Source organism: Polyodon spathula, chromosome 16, assembly GCF_017654505.1.
Source record: "Polyodon spathula isolate WHYD16114869_AA chromosome 16, ASM1765450v1, whole genome shotgun sequence".
Taxonomy (NCBI): Eukaryota; Metazoa; Chordata; class Actinopteri; order Acipenseriformes; family Polyodontidae; genus Polyodon; species Polyodon spathula.
Genome location: NC_054549.1, coordinates 1,125,823 through 1,140,795, shown reverse-complemented (window position 1 = coordinate 1,140,795; position 14,973 = coordinate 1,125,823). Strand labels below are relative to the sequence as shown.

General features: G+C 40.2%; 1 protein-coding gene across 5 annotated transcripts in view; it reads right to left on the bottom strand.

Moving 5' to 3' along the window:
- The window catches only part of LOC121328750 (arf-GAP with coiled-coil, ANK repeat and PH domain-containing protein 3-like), a 152,899-nt gene that overhangs the window by 66,203 nt on the left and 71,723 nt on the right, over window positions 1-14,973 (bottom strand). For all 5 annotated transcript variants that reach the window (XM_041273782.1, XM_041273781.1, XM_041273783.1 and 2 more), the window contains exons 3-4: window positions 13,364-13,483; window positions 12,053-12,106 (exon numbers count right to left, since the gene is read on the bottom strand). In XM_041273782.1, coding sequence (XP_041129716.1) covers window positions 12,053-12,106; window positions 13,364-13,483 — 174 coding nt within the window. The remainder of the gene's footprint in view (window positions 1-12,052; window positions 12,107-13,363; window positions 13,484-14,973) is intronic.

Here is a 14,973-nt window from a genome sequence, read left to right as displayed (position 1 = left end):
TCTACCACTGGACTGAAATCTGACAATGTCATCTTCACTTCCACACGGGGTGAAGCAACTGACATGCAGATTACTGCACATCAACCAGGCTTTACCAGTCCGTGCACAATTACTGCAATTACAAAAGGCCTCCAATAGAGGGCATTGTGTTCTTTAATTTGATTGAAGAATAATGAAAAAAAGAACTACTAATGCTCTTTGTTTTAGTCATCCACAACTTTGAATTTGCATTACTGCACAACTGCATTCCCTCCAAACCCATTCTACTCATGGTTGTTCTGATAATACCATTGGTCTCCTGGCTAAAACCAGTGGAACAGGAAGATGGGTCAGATACATTAGGAAATATGCATTATGAACTGATATGATAAGTCAACAGGGACTTAGAGGCACCAGACAGATTGATGTGCTTCCGGTGCAGACTGAAGAGATCATCAATCAGTTTTGTAGAGTTTAGTAAATGGGTTAGTCTCCAATACTTGGTCCCAATAGTCACTGTAACAGTTGTTCAAGTTTATCTTTATTATAAAACCTTATTTTATTTAGATACATGTTTTAAAATGTTTGGTACATTATACACACACACAAAAAGAATTTAAGAATCTTGACAAAAACAGAGCACATTTCATGAAAAAAACCCTGGTGCAGTCATCGTGTATCTTGAATTAAGAAACTCCTGTGTTATACAGGTTTTCAATGTGTTATTGTACTGAAAATGCATTTTAAAAGCGTATAAAATACACTGTTGGTGTTTTTTCTTGCATGTTGGAATTACAGATCATCAAAACGTGGGTTTCGTGTGTTACAAAATAATTATACTACAAGAAAAATAAATATTTATACTGCACTACTTCTTTAAATGATTTTATACAATAGGCACATTTGAGTTCTCATCAAATATAAGATATTCAAATCGAAAATAGGAAGATTTCAATGACCTGCTCCACGTTGGAGTCAGTATCAGGGTATGCAGCACACAAGCAGCAGTGTACATACTTTTTATAACTACAGTAATCCCGTGTTTCAGCACAATACCACGGTTAAATTTTTTTTTACTGCATTTCAGTCTTTTCTCAAAGCAGGAATCTGTGCATTTTTCACATTGGTTTCCAAGCCGGTAGATTTGAAACGTCAGGTTCACTAAATAAAGACGGTGAATACTAGGTGGTTATTGAATAAGACTGTGTGTCAATTGAAAATGACATCTTACTTGTTATATAAAATCATACCTTGCACAGTTGATAACTAAAGAAATAAATGCACCAAGTACCAAGTATTGGAGACTGACCCAAATGATGCAAACCCTTTGGTAATAGCTATATGCTGAATAGATTCAGTTACCTTTCTCAACCCTATGTTCTTATGAACAAAAATCAACAAGCTTGTTCTAAACACTATACAGTACTCAGTAATGCTTACAATGTCGGGCTAATGACAATCTCCTTCTTGGCTCGTATTCTCTTTATCAGAATACAGATTTAATTTTCTCAGCACTACAGTGTCATTGAGGATTTACAAGGATAAATCTCTTGGTCTCTAGGCTCATTCCTGAGAGAAAGTCATTTCTAGCAGTTTTCTCTGCCAAGCAGAAACAACAGTGAGTGCAAACACATGCTGGAAATCCACAAAACGGCCTGGTGCTAATGATTTGAAGATGTTGTAGAGGAAGTGTCTTTTGCCAGTTAAGAGGTTTTCAATCTCATCAGCCAATCCAGACCTATGAATAATCAGCTTCCCCGAATGTTTCTTGGTCACTCACATCCCGAAGACAGCTGTAGCTGTGGCTGGGTGTGGAGGATGTTGCTTTATGAAACTAACAACATTTAAAAAAAATTCCAAAACAAGATCCTTCAGCTCGCAGTGCCACAGAGCAATTTATTTTCTGTTGCAGTGTCAGTGCTCACGTTTATATAATGCAGAAAAATACAAACTGCCATGTGTTTGTCAATCAGCAAGAATACTGGCTGAAAAGATCTAGACAGTCATTGACAGTGATGTCTAGAGTTCACAGCTTCTCATGTACTACCCATATACAAGTCTACCATGGTATTTTTTGCATTTTTAATTATGCTTTTTCCATGGTAATACCATGTATTAACCATGATGTACCCTGGTTTACCATGTTAATTAATACGCTTTACCATACCTCACTGTTCTTTACATTGTTTTCCTATGTTTTACCATGCTTTCACTATGCTTTACCATGCTTTCACTATGCTTTATTATGCTTTTACTATGGTAAACTTTTATAAGGTTAGGAAGTGTGCGTCTCAAAGCTACAGCTTCTCTTGCACTAGGAAGTGTGCGTCTCAAAGCTTCATACAGCTTCTCTTGCACTAGGAATTGTGCGTCTCAAAGCTTCATACAGCTTCTCTTGCACTAGGAAGTGTGCGTCTCAAAGCTTCATACAGCTTCTCTTGCACTAGGAAGTGTGCGTCTCAAAGCTTCATACAGCTTCTCATGCACGGTAGTGTGCGTCTCAAAGCTTCATACAGCCACAAGGCTTCCACTTTCATGCTTTATGATCCAGCATGAGTTTCATTGTCTGGGGAGAAAGTTTTTTGATCAATATTATAGAAAAAGCAGCTAAATTCACTTCTGAGCTGTAAAAGTGTCCAAAAGTGGTACTAACAGTCCTGAGATGACCTTACAACCTAAAATTGTGTGAGACATACTGTACAGAGCTGAACAATTTCTGTTGGAATAGCCTTGATATTGTCATATTAACATCAATCTGTTAAAAACATGCATGCTGGATTGTGAAGATTACCAAGCTGAAAAAGTGAACTAACACGCGCTATATTAAACTGACATCTATCTCTCTGCCTGCATTCTATTCCAGAGTGGACTGACTGCAATGTGTGTCTCTGATTCAGAATCCGGGCCTTCTGTTTGCTTAAGCCGGAGGCTCTGGTTTAGCCAAATAAGTATTCAAATATAAACAAATAAACCGTTTTAGTAATAAGGTTAGTGCTGCACAGGAATAGGTCACCAGCATGTTAACTGCAGCTGTGCACAGCACAGAAATACACTTATTATAAATAGCAGGAACCAGGGCTTCTTTTTTATATGTTGTAATGTACTGGAGCAAATTGTGTGTATTTATTCTACTAGAAACAACAATGGCTGTTTAATTTCCTTCTAGTTTTATGACGGATGCAATTAAAATTAGCCTCAGAAAAAAATTAAACGTTTACAGTATTCCTGCACTAAGCATGCCAGTAACACGCATGCTTTTTAAATCAGCTTGTTATTCAGGATTGAGACATAATTAAAAAAAAAAAAAAAACTTCTATAGGAATATAATTTAACAACATGTAATCAAAGAAACTACAAAATTATATTGCAAAAGTCTACCAGAATCTACAATAGTAGTACAGTATTTTTGAAATGTGAATTTTTAACATTTTTGTCAGTATTTGGAAAACTACAAAGCGGTATTAATTCAATTTGTTAACGTAACATCATTCAGAGCAGATTTCATTTGACTTTATGAAGGAAAATGAGTTAATTCAACAGGGTGATGCAAAACTGTCGCCATAGTTGTAGTTCCATATAACACTGCAGCGGTGGTGTTGTGGCTGCAGTCAGCCTGCTCACAGAGCCTAATCATCGCTGTAAACTATAAAAAGACACTTCAAACTAGCTCTGCTGGTTACTTTGTTGAACAGTCAGAAATCAGAACCTGGTGACTGGTTTGGAAAGCTGGCATTAAGGGGTATCACCTAACCACTTGAAAAGCTCTTGAAGCCAAGAAGAGATCAGTATCGAATCTATATAAAACATGTGATGGTGCCATATCCAAAATCTAATAATAATTCTGTAACTCTGTATTATTAGCAGCATGGATCAAACAGCATCTATTTTAAGCGGCTTTATGGAGCGGTACTCTAAGCTATTACGATATCTACGGTTTGGATAATAAGCAAAACTTAACAAAAAATACTTGCAATAAAACCACAGGTTAAAGCGCCAATGGATAATTTAATACAAACTAGGTAAGATTACAGTATGAGAAACGCCAATGGATAATTTAATACAAACTGGGTAAGATTACAGTATGAGAAATGGCAATGGATAATTTAATACAAACTGGGTAAGATTACAGTAGGTGGAATAACTTATTTTGTTCTCAAGATACATGTAGAAATGTGACACACAGACGGACGGATGTACAGACAGAGAGACACCCTTACCCCCACAATATGATATTCCCATTAACGTCTCCTGAATAACAAACCATCACGTTTTAATAAGCCGTCTTCCAGACACTGTATATATATATATATATATGTGACATACAGGGAGACACGTGTGCGGACAGACTCTCCCACATATCCCTATAATCTAATACTATCAATACTTTATGCTAAATAATGTTAAAACCATGTCGTATTACAATCAGACAAGTGTTTTTTCAAATACATGGAAACATTTACAAACGTAAATGTACAAATACGTCCACTACTAATACATCCCCACCCCTTGCGTAGGACAACAATGACACTGTACAATGACAGACACGATTTCCCTCCCAGTGTTTATTTAACAATAAGAGATCAAGCAACTGAAGAATTAATCACACTTGCATGAAAATACCTAATTTGGTTATCCACGGTTCGCCAAAACAAGAGCAACAATAAATCTTCCAAACCAAGTTTATGAGCAAGTAAAAGTTAAACCAGATACTGGCATGAAAGATTTTAAAATATATAGAAGTTTGGCAGCCAACACTAAAAATTAATTTACTGCAGCAATGAGAAGAACCACAGTGCCACAGTGCCTCTAGCCGCAAAGAAGCAGATGAAAGAAGCAATGGAGATCCCCCTGACACAGGGGAGACTGCCAGAGCTCCTGCAGGCTGCCAGGGTGTCTGAAAGAAGCAAAGGAGAGCCTCCTGACACACAAGGAGACTGCCAGAGCTCCTGCAGGCTGCCAGGGTTTCTGCCCCTAAACCTCAGCAATGTCCAAGTTTAAAGAGCAGGTTCGACCACAGCTCCTGTACAGGTGGCTGCTCTCTCACCCGAGCGCGGGAGCTGCTCTCTCACCTGAGCGCGGGAGCGGCTCTCTCACCTGAGCGCGGGAGCTGCTCTCTCACCCGAGCGCGGGAGCGGCTCTCTCACCCGAGCGCGGGAGCTGCTCTCTCACCCGAGCGCGGGAGCTGCTCTCTCACCCGAGCGCGGGAGCGGCTCTCTCACCCGAGCGCGGGAGCGGCTCTCTCACCCGAGCGCGGGAGCTGCTCTCTCACCCGAGCGCGGGAGCTGCTTTTCAGATCTAGTTGCCTGCTATAGATACATGTCACATCGGCTAGATCAGACAAAATGAGCCAGCGCCATATCTAGTGATCTGACACTTTGGATCATGTTTCCTTTTGTTATTCTGGCAATACACCACTGTGCACTAGATGGTGCTGGCGTTTTCTAAAATAAAGACACTTTGCTGCTCCAGTCTGCATTATATATGTACTGGAGAGTAATTCCACAGGCTTAAAAAAAACTATATTTGAGTAACAGCAATAAGAACTACTCAGATTGATGGCAAACATCATTAAAAGGTAAAGTGACAGTAAAAATAAATGCAATTTAAATGACTTACTATTCTACTAAAGCCTTGAAATCATACTGAATTTACTCCCAGTATAATGATTTTTTAATGACATGTACAATTTATGTGGTAATCTAAAACCCTTGTTTGACCCTGACATGCATATTTAATTTGAATGATTTCATTAAAAGTGCCGTATGTTTTAAAGATAATATTTGGAGACCAGTCTTAATTCTTCAGTAATTGCTCATTCCAGGCTATTTCAATATCCAACAATGAAAAAAATAAACACAGTTTAGCCATATCAGCAATTTTCAAACAGTCAAAAATGAAAAACAAAAACAGATTTGCTGTTTGCCGGTACCTCCTGAGAAATGATTTTCCTAAAATATTCAACCCTTTTCGGCTTTCTTTTCATCATGCATTTTATTACCTAATTTAATCTTTATCATGACCATGTTAGAATTCCTTGCCCCCAAAAAGCTTAACCGCAGTAGCTGGCAAATCCTGCATAAAAACAGCTGACTCTGCCTCCAACGCTCCCTGCTTCTCCTCACAACTTGCAATATACTTTAGCTTTTCCACATAGCTTTGAGAATGCAGCTTCAAGCTTCCTTCTTTTACCCTTCCCTTTTTAATAATTCTGAGTGGTTCTTATTGCAGTTACACACGCTCAGTGTTTGTGTGTTTTTAGGGGTCTGTGCTATGGGACTGTCATGTGAGTTCAGGAGCTGCTCTTCAGTTCATAGGCTAGAGCACACAAAGAGTCATGATAGCGGTAAGAGCCAGCGCCATCTAATGATCTGCCCCTTTTTAATCTGTTAAATACACTGCTGTGCACTAGGTGGCGCTGGTGCTTGCACAATATTCAGTTTATTTACTGTTATAATGTCCGGTGGGATTTTAGAAAAACAGTTAACAGTGCAAACAGTGGGTTAGCAGCGTGTTGTAAAAGGGACTTTGACTTAGTGCTACTCTGTTACACTCCGCTGGTTCAAAAGAAACATTTATTTAATCTACTAATGACTTGCAAGTCATTGTAATACATCTCGAAATCCAGTGCAGAAACCCGTAGCTAAATAAAACATGCCTCTACTACAGCAGTAGTCCATCCATTACTGTCGGCAGAGCCCTGGCATGACGCTCCCTTGAGGGTAAAACCAATCCTGCTTTCAGGGGCACCTTCAGGCAACCTGCAGCTGTTCTTTCACTGTTGTTCGGCCCATTGAGGCACGTCTCTCCTTAGCACACCTGCTTTCCTACTGTCTGGTCTAAACTACCTTTTACTTCCATTGGTGCCCTCCTGTCTAAATCTGAAGCTGTGACTCGGCTTAACATTATCTACACCATTTAGAATTTTATAAACCTTAATGAAGTGCCTTCTTGCCTTGCCGAAGAGATTTCGTTCTTTTAGTATAGTTGCCCTTCTCTAGTGTGATAATGTATTTTTTGAGGTGATATCACAAATTGTGTGTTACATGATAACGCGGCACGTACTGACATAAACTTGCCTAAAGGCTTTAAACAGACACGTTGTGTTTTTTCTGTTTACGGCTTGTGGTGTTTAGATAAAAAGAATGGTAAAATGGCTAATAAGTCATTCATTCTGGTGCAGACTCGAGGTGAATATACATTTTTTATAGTAACTGAGCCACGACAAATGGGCTGCATGTGCCTAAAACCGCTACTGTCTGCAAATGAGTCCTAATATTTTAACCTTACGTTCTTAAACTCAGTGAACATGTTAATTCAATAGAAAGACAGAAATAATAAAAATAATAAAATGCATTAATAAGTTATAAAACAGTTAATTTAATATTACAGGCACCGTGTTTTAGCGGTTGCCTGTGACGGTGGCTCCAGTTGGATTTGTAGCTAGACTGGAGTGTTTACACTTCAATTTGTGCAGCTTTGAATTGTTGTTATTCTTTCTGTAATTGGCTGCAAAGACAACAGGGGTAGTCAGAGATTGGATAATATTTGTTGTGTTGGTTTTCTTGTGTACAGTTTCCTAGTAACTGAAGACATTGTATTGTGGGAGATGAAGTTGTCAGTGGAAGTTTTAGGGGAGGCAGACAAGCTATGCAATAAAATTGCTATGCGTATTTTTATGCATTCAGTTTTAATTTAGTGCGTATTTCAGATTTTTTAATGTGTAAAAACAGCAGGTACGCAGCTTATCTGGACCATTGTGTCAATTTAATTTTATATAAAGTGAACTTCTCTAGTTTCCACACAGGGCACAGGGCAGTGTGAACCAGAAACCTGCACAGCACAAGCTAGAGACTCAGCCACTGTGCAGAGCCGGGCTCGTCTAGAGACTCAGCCACTGTGCAGAGCCGGGCTCGTCTAGAGACTCAGCCACTGTGCAGAGCCGGGCTCGTCTAGAGGCTCAGCCACTGTGCAGAGCCGGGCTCGTCTAGAGGCTCAGCCACTGTGCAGAGCCGGGCTCGTCTACAGACTCAGCCACTGTGCAACACAGCCAGGCTCATCTAGAGACTCAGCCACTGTGCAGAGCCAGGCTCATCTACAGACTCAGCCACTGTGCAGAGCCAGGCTAGTCTGCATGCATGGTTATAGAGACAGAGGACAGACTCTGTAACAGCAGGGCATCACATAACACTAAGTAATGATACCAAGCTCCACCACAACACTGAAGAACAATACCAAGCTCCTTCACAACACTGAGGAACGATACCAAGCTCCAACACAACACTGAGGAATGACATCAAGCTCCATCACAACACTGAGGAATGATACCAAGCTCCATCACAACACTGAGGAATGATACCAAGCTCCATCACAACACTGAGGAATGACATCAAGCTCCATCACAACACTGAGGAATGATACCAAGCTCCATCACAACACTGAGGAATGATACCAAGCTCCATCACAACACTGAGGAATGATACCAAGCTCCATCACAACACTGAGGAATGATACCAAGCTCCATCACAACACTGAGGAATGATACCAAGCTCCATCACAACAAGCTCCTTCACATAATAAAAAAAAGTACAGGGACACTAAAAAGAAGAACATGTCATTTGAAGCTAATTACAACAGGGAGATGCAGCTTTTCTATCTCTGGTGCTTCTGCTTGAACTCCAGCACTGTGTTCTCTGTAGGAAATAAAACACTGATTTGACCATTCCAGCCTTTTAACCTCCGATCTTTGGCCTACCCTTTCCTGACCCCTGAATCTTCAGTGGTTTGTGTCGCCTGTGACCTCCCAGTGATGCAATTAGTCATATCTAATAGCCTGGAGGTAATGTTCCAGCATAGTGCAGCTCCCACCTCTGCAGAAGCAGAGACACTGGAGCGCTCCTCACAACGGACTGCCTTCTCAGTAACATTACAGTTCACATGGGGTTCATGGGTGCTCTTTGTTGCTGGTTTTATTTTAGTTCCTACTAATTAAGAAAGCAGCTTATTCTCTTTAAAAGTAATGTATTCATTTTATATGCACACATATTTAGATTATTGTTACTTCTTCTATTCCTTGCTAATGCTTTGCGTGGCTTTCTTATTAAACTACTATAAAATGGTACTCTTATGTAGGGGCCTTTTAAGAGAGGCCACAACAGTGCATTTTAAAAAGGGCAGCAAAGAGCTGGAAAACAATCTTCTATCCCATGTTCCTGCAGGGGATAGGGCTCTGATTTAGCCTGTATGCTAGTGTTCAATTTTAGACTGAGTTGCCCCTACTTGCAACATCTCTTCCCTGGTTTCAGTCTGACAGCCAGCGGGTCACTATGGGTTCAAAGTCAAATTAAGAGCTGTCCTCTGGGCGGTACATAACCTTCAACATAGAGGATACCAAACAATAACGGATTGTTTATCAACACATTAGAGCTATATATATATATAAATACTGCTGCACTGCAGGAATTTCAGGACAGTTATGCAAATGCATTTTTTCCATTATCTTAATGAATGTATTCTTCTTGTTTTGCAAAGATTCACTTTGTATACAATTCACTGTGTCAATCATCAAAACAGTTTGCAGCACCCTGTACCTCCAAGAGACAAAATGTGTCTTCTCTTCAAGAGCCTCTGGTACTCCACAATGGCGTAGCCAGGATTTCGTTTTGGGGGTTGCGGGGAGGAGGGAGGATTCTGTTGTTGGATCGAGATGTTTTATTGTCCCATGTAGTTGAACAATTCATTTGGGGGGGGGGGGGTCAAAGCAGTGGTGTAGCCAGGATTTTGTTTCGGGGCTGGATGGAGATTTTTTGATAATGGACAATAACAGTGTCGTTGCAAGAATTACGTGCAGGGGGTGGGGGTTGTTGGTGTTTAATCGCCTGCTTGAATAATTTATTTCTGGGGGGGGGTTCAAACCCCTAAAACCACCCCGAGCTATGCCACTGGTACACCATGTAACCAGTCCCCTTGTAACACTGCAGTGGATGTAAGAAACAACATCAGTAACAAATACTGTACAGAACAAATGCAATACTTAAATCCACTAGGGCCAGAGAATGGCATGGGGGCAGGTTAATGGTGTACCAGATGTACTTGGAAGGGAGACATGAATCTGAGAGCTTTATTGAGTGCTTTAAAAAGTCATCAGGATTAGACTAAAAAAAGAAAACAAGGATACATTAGTTAAGATAACTCTGATATTTCATTTCCATACCAATTTGCTCTTTAAGTGTGACTTTATGGTCAGAGACTGTGATGACAAAGCTCTCTGCTGTATAACCTGTAAGATTGGCAACCATTCAACCAGCACACAATATCTTAGAGCTTTAGAAAGCAGAGAACAAAGCCTGCTTCCGACGGTTCTTTGCTACATTATGCAACGTTGCTATTCTAAATGGAAAGCTTGTCTTTGTTAACGACACTTTGTAAGGAGGACCGGATTAGCGTCCACACATCGCATGAGATTGAGAGGAGTTGCTAAATTCAATTCAAACCACAAGTTTTATTCCACAAGCACTGCATTTTCCAACAGTCCTTTAGATCAAGCCAGCCCCGCTAGCAAGGAACTCAAAGTGCCTCTGTTTACTAGACTTGAGCACTGCAAGAGTCCTTTCTTAGTGGTTTCAATGAAAGATTTTCCAACAGGAGAAAAAAAGGCTGGTCTTCAATTAAGAAAACTAGGGCACGAAATTCAAAGGTCACATTGAAAACTCAAGCTATGCAGAGTGTGGCTTCAAGTGTCATTGAATTCCTTTTTTGCCCGTTCTCTTACTGTTTGATAGTGACGACAGTCATTCTGAAGGGGTCTGGGCTCTGTTATCATTTGATCACTGAGACTGAACAGCCTTCCTCATTCCATTCAGATCATGTGATAACGTGACCTTTCAACTCTGCCTGCCCCGTCAACTCTATATTAAACACACAGAGAGTATGGGGTTGCTGGAAATGAAAGGTCACGTTTCAAATGATGTGAGTGGAATGAGGAAAGCTATTGTGTCCTGGCACTTAGGATTCTCCAGACAGACTCGAAGCAGCTCAAAGCAGGTACAGGCTGAGTCACAGTGTGACAGCAACAGAACCCAGAACCACTCAGAAGAAGCTCAAAGCAGGTACAGGCTGAGTCACAGTGTGACAGCAACAGAACCCAGAACCACTCAAAAGAAGCTCAAAGCAGGTACAGGCTGAGTCACAGTGTGACAGCAACAGAACCCAGAACCACTCAGTAGAAGCTCAAAGCAGGTACAGGCTGAGTCACAGTGTGACAGCAACAGAACCCAGAACCACTCAGAAGGATTGAAAACATTCTAAAATATTCAGGGAATTTTAAAAAAGCTACTTGAAGCCACTTACTCTTTGGAGTTAATGATTTCTTTCTATGAATTTGAATGTTAAGAAATGTGAAGTACTTCATATTGGGTATAATAATCACACTGTATGTAGAAAATGAACAGGATGGAAATAGGGAATGAAGAGACTTTGAAAAGGATTGCAGGGTTACAGTGGACTCATCATTACAAGTAATCCCCCAATGTGGGGAAGCAATTCAAAAAGATGTTACAGTGTTAGGCTATATTGCAAAAAGGGTGGAATACCAGTCTGGGCAGGTTCTACAAGAGTATACAAGGGTCTAGAATTCTGTGCCCAGTTTTAGTCACCTCATTACAAAATTATTGAGAAAAAGAGGGCAAACATGGAAGCTGAGAAACTAAGTTTCGAACAGAAGGTAGGAAGCACTTTTTTACACAGTTATAAGTGCATGGAATAGATTAGCAGGTGAAGATCTAAAAGGATTGGATTGTGTCTCTGTTCAATTAGATCCCCTAGTAGGAGTAACGACGAGCTCACACTGGAGGAGCCGTGATGGGCCAAGCGGCCTCTTCTCCTTCCCAAACTGTCCTTATGTCCTTATGTTCTATCTGTGGGCATCTCACTCTGGTTAATATAGCAGAGGTGATGCTAACTGTGCAAAACTGTAAGAATGACATCCAGGACAGACAGCAGCCTCCGTATATCACCATGACAACAGGACCGGTCCAGCCACTCCTCCACACAGGGGTATAATAATAAGGCAGCTTACCATGTGGTAGTTGATCATTTCCTGAAGGGTCTCTCCACACTTCTCCAGACATTCCTGAAATGAAACAGAAAGAATTCAATCAGATTCAAATCGGGAATTACAGGAAAGACAGGTGGTATATACTACAGTCAGTAGTCTCCAATATCATTTCACTATCTTCTTCTGGTGTTTGCATTCACTCTAAGTGGTCCTGGGTTCTGCTGCTCCTCTATTAAGGTATTAGTTGGTGCTGGCAGAGTTGAAAGGTCACATTGTCAGAAGATTTGAATGGAATGAGAATGTTTTTTCAGTCCCATCCTCTAAGCAACTCCAATCCGAATAAAGGCAGATTTAGAGAGAATTTAGAGAACTTAATATTGGATTAACAGAGCCCAGAACCACCCATAAAGATCACAAACACCACAAAACAGAAAACGTAAAGACGTCTGCAGCATTTTAGCGTCTAATGAAGCCAATTTAATACAAAAACATTCACTGCTCTAGTCTAAATAAATAACAACATTTAAAATCCACATTCCAGGCGTTTTGGTTTGACTGCAGATTTAAGAATAAAACTCAAATGGAGATGAGCTTTGCAGAAGGTTTGCTAAGCCCAGGTTGTGAAATGAGTGGGCAGTGGGAATGAAGCACCATGCTGGAAGCTAAACCACAGAGCTCAGTTAGAGGAATTAAATCTATTGCTAAATTAAGAACATAAATTCCAAATAAGTTAGCTTATCACTGCTGACCAACAAGACATGCAATAGTTAGCTTATTGCTGCTGGGTGATAATATTTTTGGGGGTAAATCAAAAATCTGTAGCAGCATGGGAGTTTATGTCTGTGTGTTGTCCCTTTCAGAATCAACGCTGTCAAATCTTGATCGCTTACCAAATTGCAATGTTTAAAGACTTGTCTGTCTCGCCACCCAATGGTTTAGGTGCCTCATTTAGCAAAGAAAAGGGCAAATACATTACCTGAAAGGAATACAACCTTTTCAATGATATAAAAAATACAATCAAACTAGGAGCAGGTCAAATATTGCTATTTTACAATCAAACATGCTTTTTTTCACTAAGAAAAGGTTTCTAAAAAGAAATAATAATAATAAATAATAATAATAATAATAATAATAATAATAATAATAATAATAATAAAACAGTAACTACTTTCTTCTCTGACTCCAAAACCAAGCAAATTATTTAGCTAGGTAAGAAATGAGCTCCCATTTAATATTTTTTTAAATTAATCCTACACTTTTCTTCTTACAGGCATTCATTTATTTTTGGCAGTGTTGTTTTCCCCTAATTATGGCATTGCACATTGTACTTACTGAAATCATGGCATCCTTTTTGCATTGCTGTGACAGGTCTCGGACGCCGTTCACAAACAGTTTGTTGGCACTGATGTAGGCCTTTCCAGCATCTATCATCCCACTGCAGAGTTTCACCAGCTTCAGAGGAAAAGAGAGAGATAGAGGACATCATGAACCAGCTCCAAAACTAGTGATAGAGGACATCATGAACCAGCTCCAAAATGGAGAGGGAAAGAGGACATCATAAACGAGCTCCAAACAGAGATGGAAATGTGACATCATGAACCAGCTCCAAAACAGAGAGGGAAAGACATCATGAACCAGCTCCAAAACAGAGAGGGAAAGACATCATGAACCAGCTCCAAAACAGAGAGGGAAAGACATCATGAACCAGCTCCAAAACAGAGAGGGAAAGACATCATGAACCAGCATCAAAACAGAGAGGGAAAGACATCATGAGCCAGCACCAAAACAGAGAGGGAAAGACATCATGAACCAGCTCCAAAACAGACACTCAATAAACAGCACCCATTTTAACAGCAAGGTCTAAATCCAAAGTATTACAGCTGTAGTCCAGGCCCACACAATCTGCTATTTGTCACATTCTGGTGACTTTTTAAAACTTTGCAATGTCTATCCTCCAAGTACAGCTGGTGTACCATTAACCTGTCCACCAGCAGCACTCTAGTGGATGTAAGAATACTGCGTTTTCTGCAATGTTTCTAATTTAGCTGTAAAAATGGTTAGCTGCCCAAATTGGTTGTTTATTCCAAGTTGAATATTTTGTACAATATACACCCAATGATCAACTGAAAACTAACAACCGGAGACCCAAGTAAAATTGAATCATCACATTAACTGAGAGATCAAATGATGCTGTCTTATAAGTGAATGTGTGTATATGTTGGGAATGCTCCTTTTTAACACTGCTTTATGGTAAACGATTAATTAAACATCAATAAGAGACAGGGGGAAGTGGACTAGTCAACACTGATCATGTAATGAACTTGGAGGCCAGGGTTCAATTCTCACTCAGTAACTCTAGATTAAGGACACTGCTTACAATGGAGCCCTATGACCCCAACCTCTAACGCTTATTAGTTGTAATCGCATTTTATATTTGTTGTGTGCTCCTGCATTGTTAGCAATACAACTTGGATAAGTGGTTTGCGCTGGGGCTGTGCACATAATGAGCATCCACATAGCTGTTTGAGTTGAGGTAGATAACGACACCTCTTGTCTGCGCACTTAGCCGTGCAGTCTCTGCTCCAGATCACCACGGTGTAAATATGCCTTTCAATAATCCAGATCATCATGATGCGAATGTGCTGACAAAGCCTTGCAAGATGATCCAGATCATCATGATGTAAATGTGCTGATGAAGCCTTGCAATGATCCAGATCATCATGATGTGAATGTGCTGATGTAGCCTTGCAAGATGATACAGATCATCATGATGTGAATGCGCTGACAAAACCTTGCAAGATGATCCAGATCATCATGATGTGAATGCGCTGACAAAGCCTTGCAAGATGATCCAGACCATCATGATGTGAATGTGCTGATGAAGCCTTGCAATGATCCAGATCATCATGATGTGAATGTGCTGACAAAGCCTTGCAAGATGA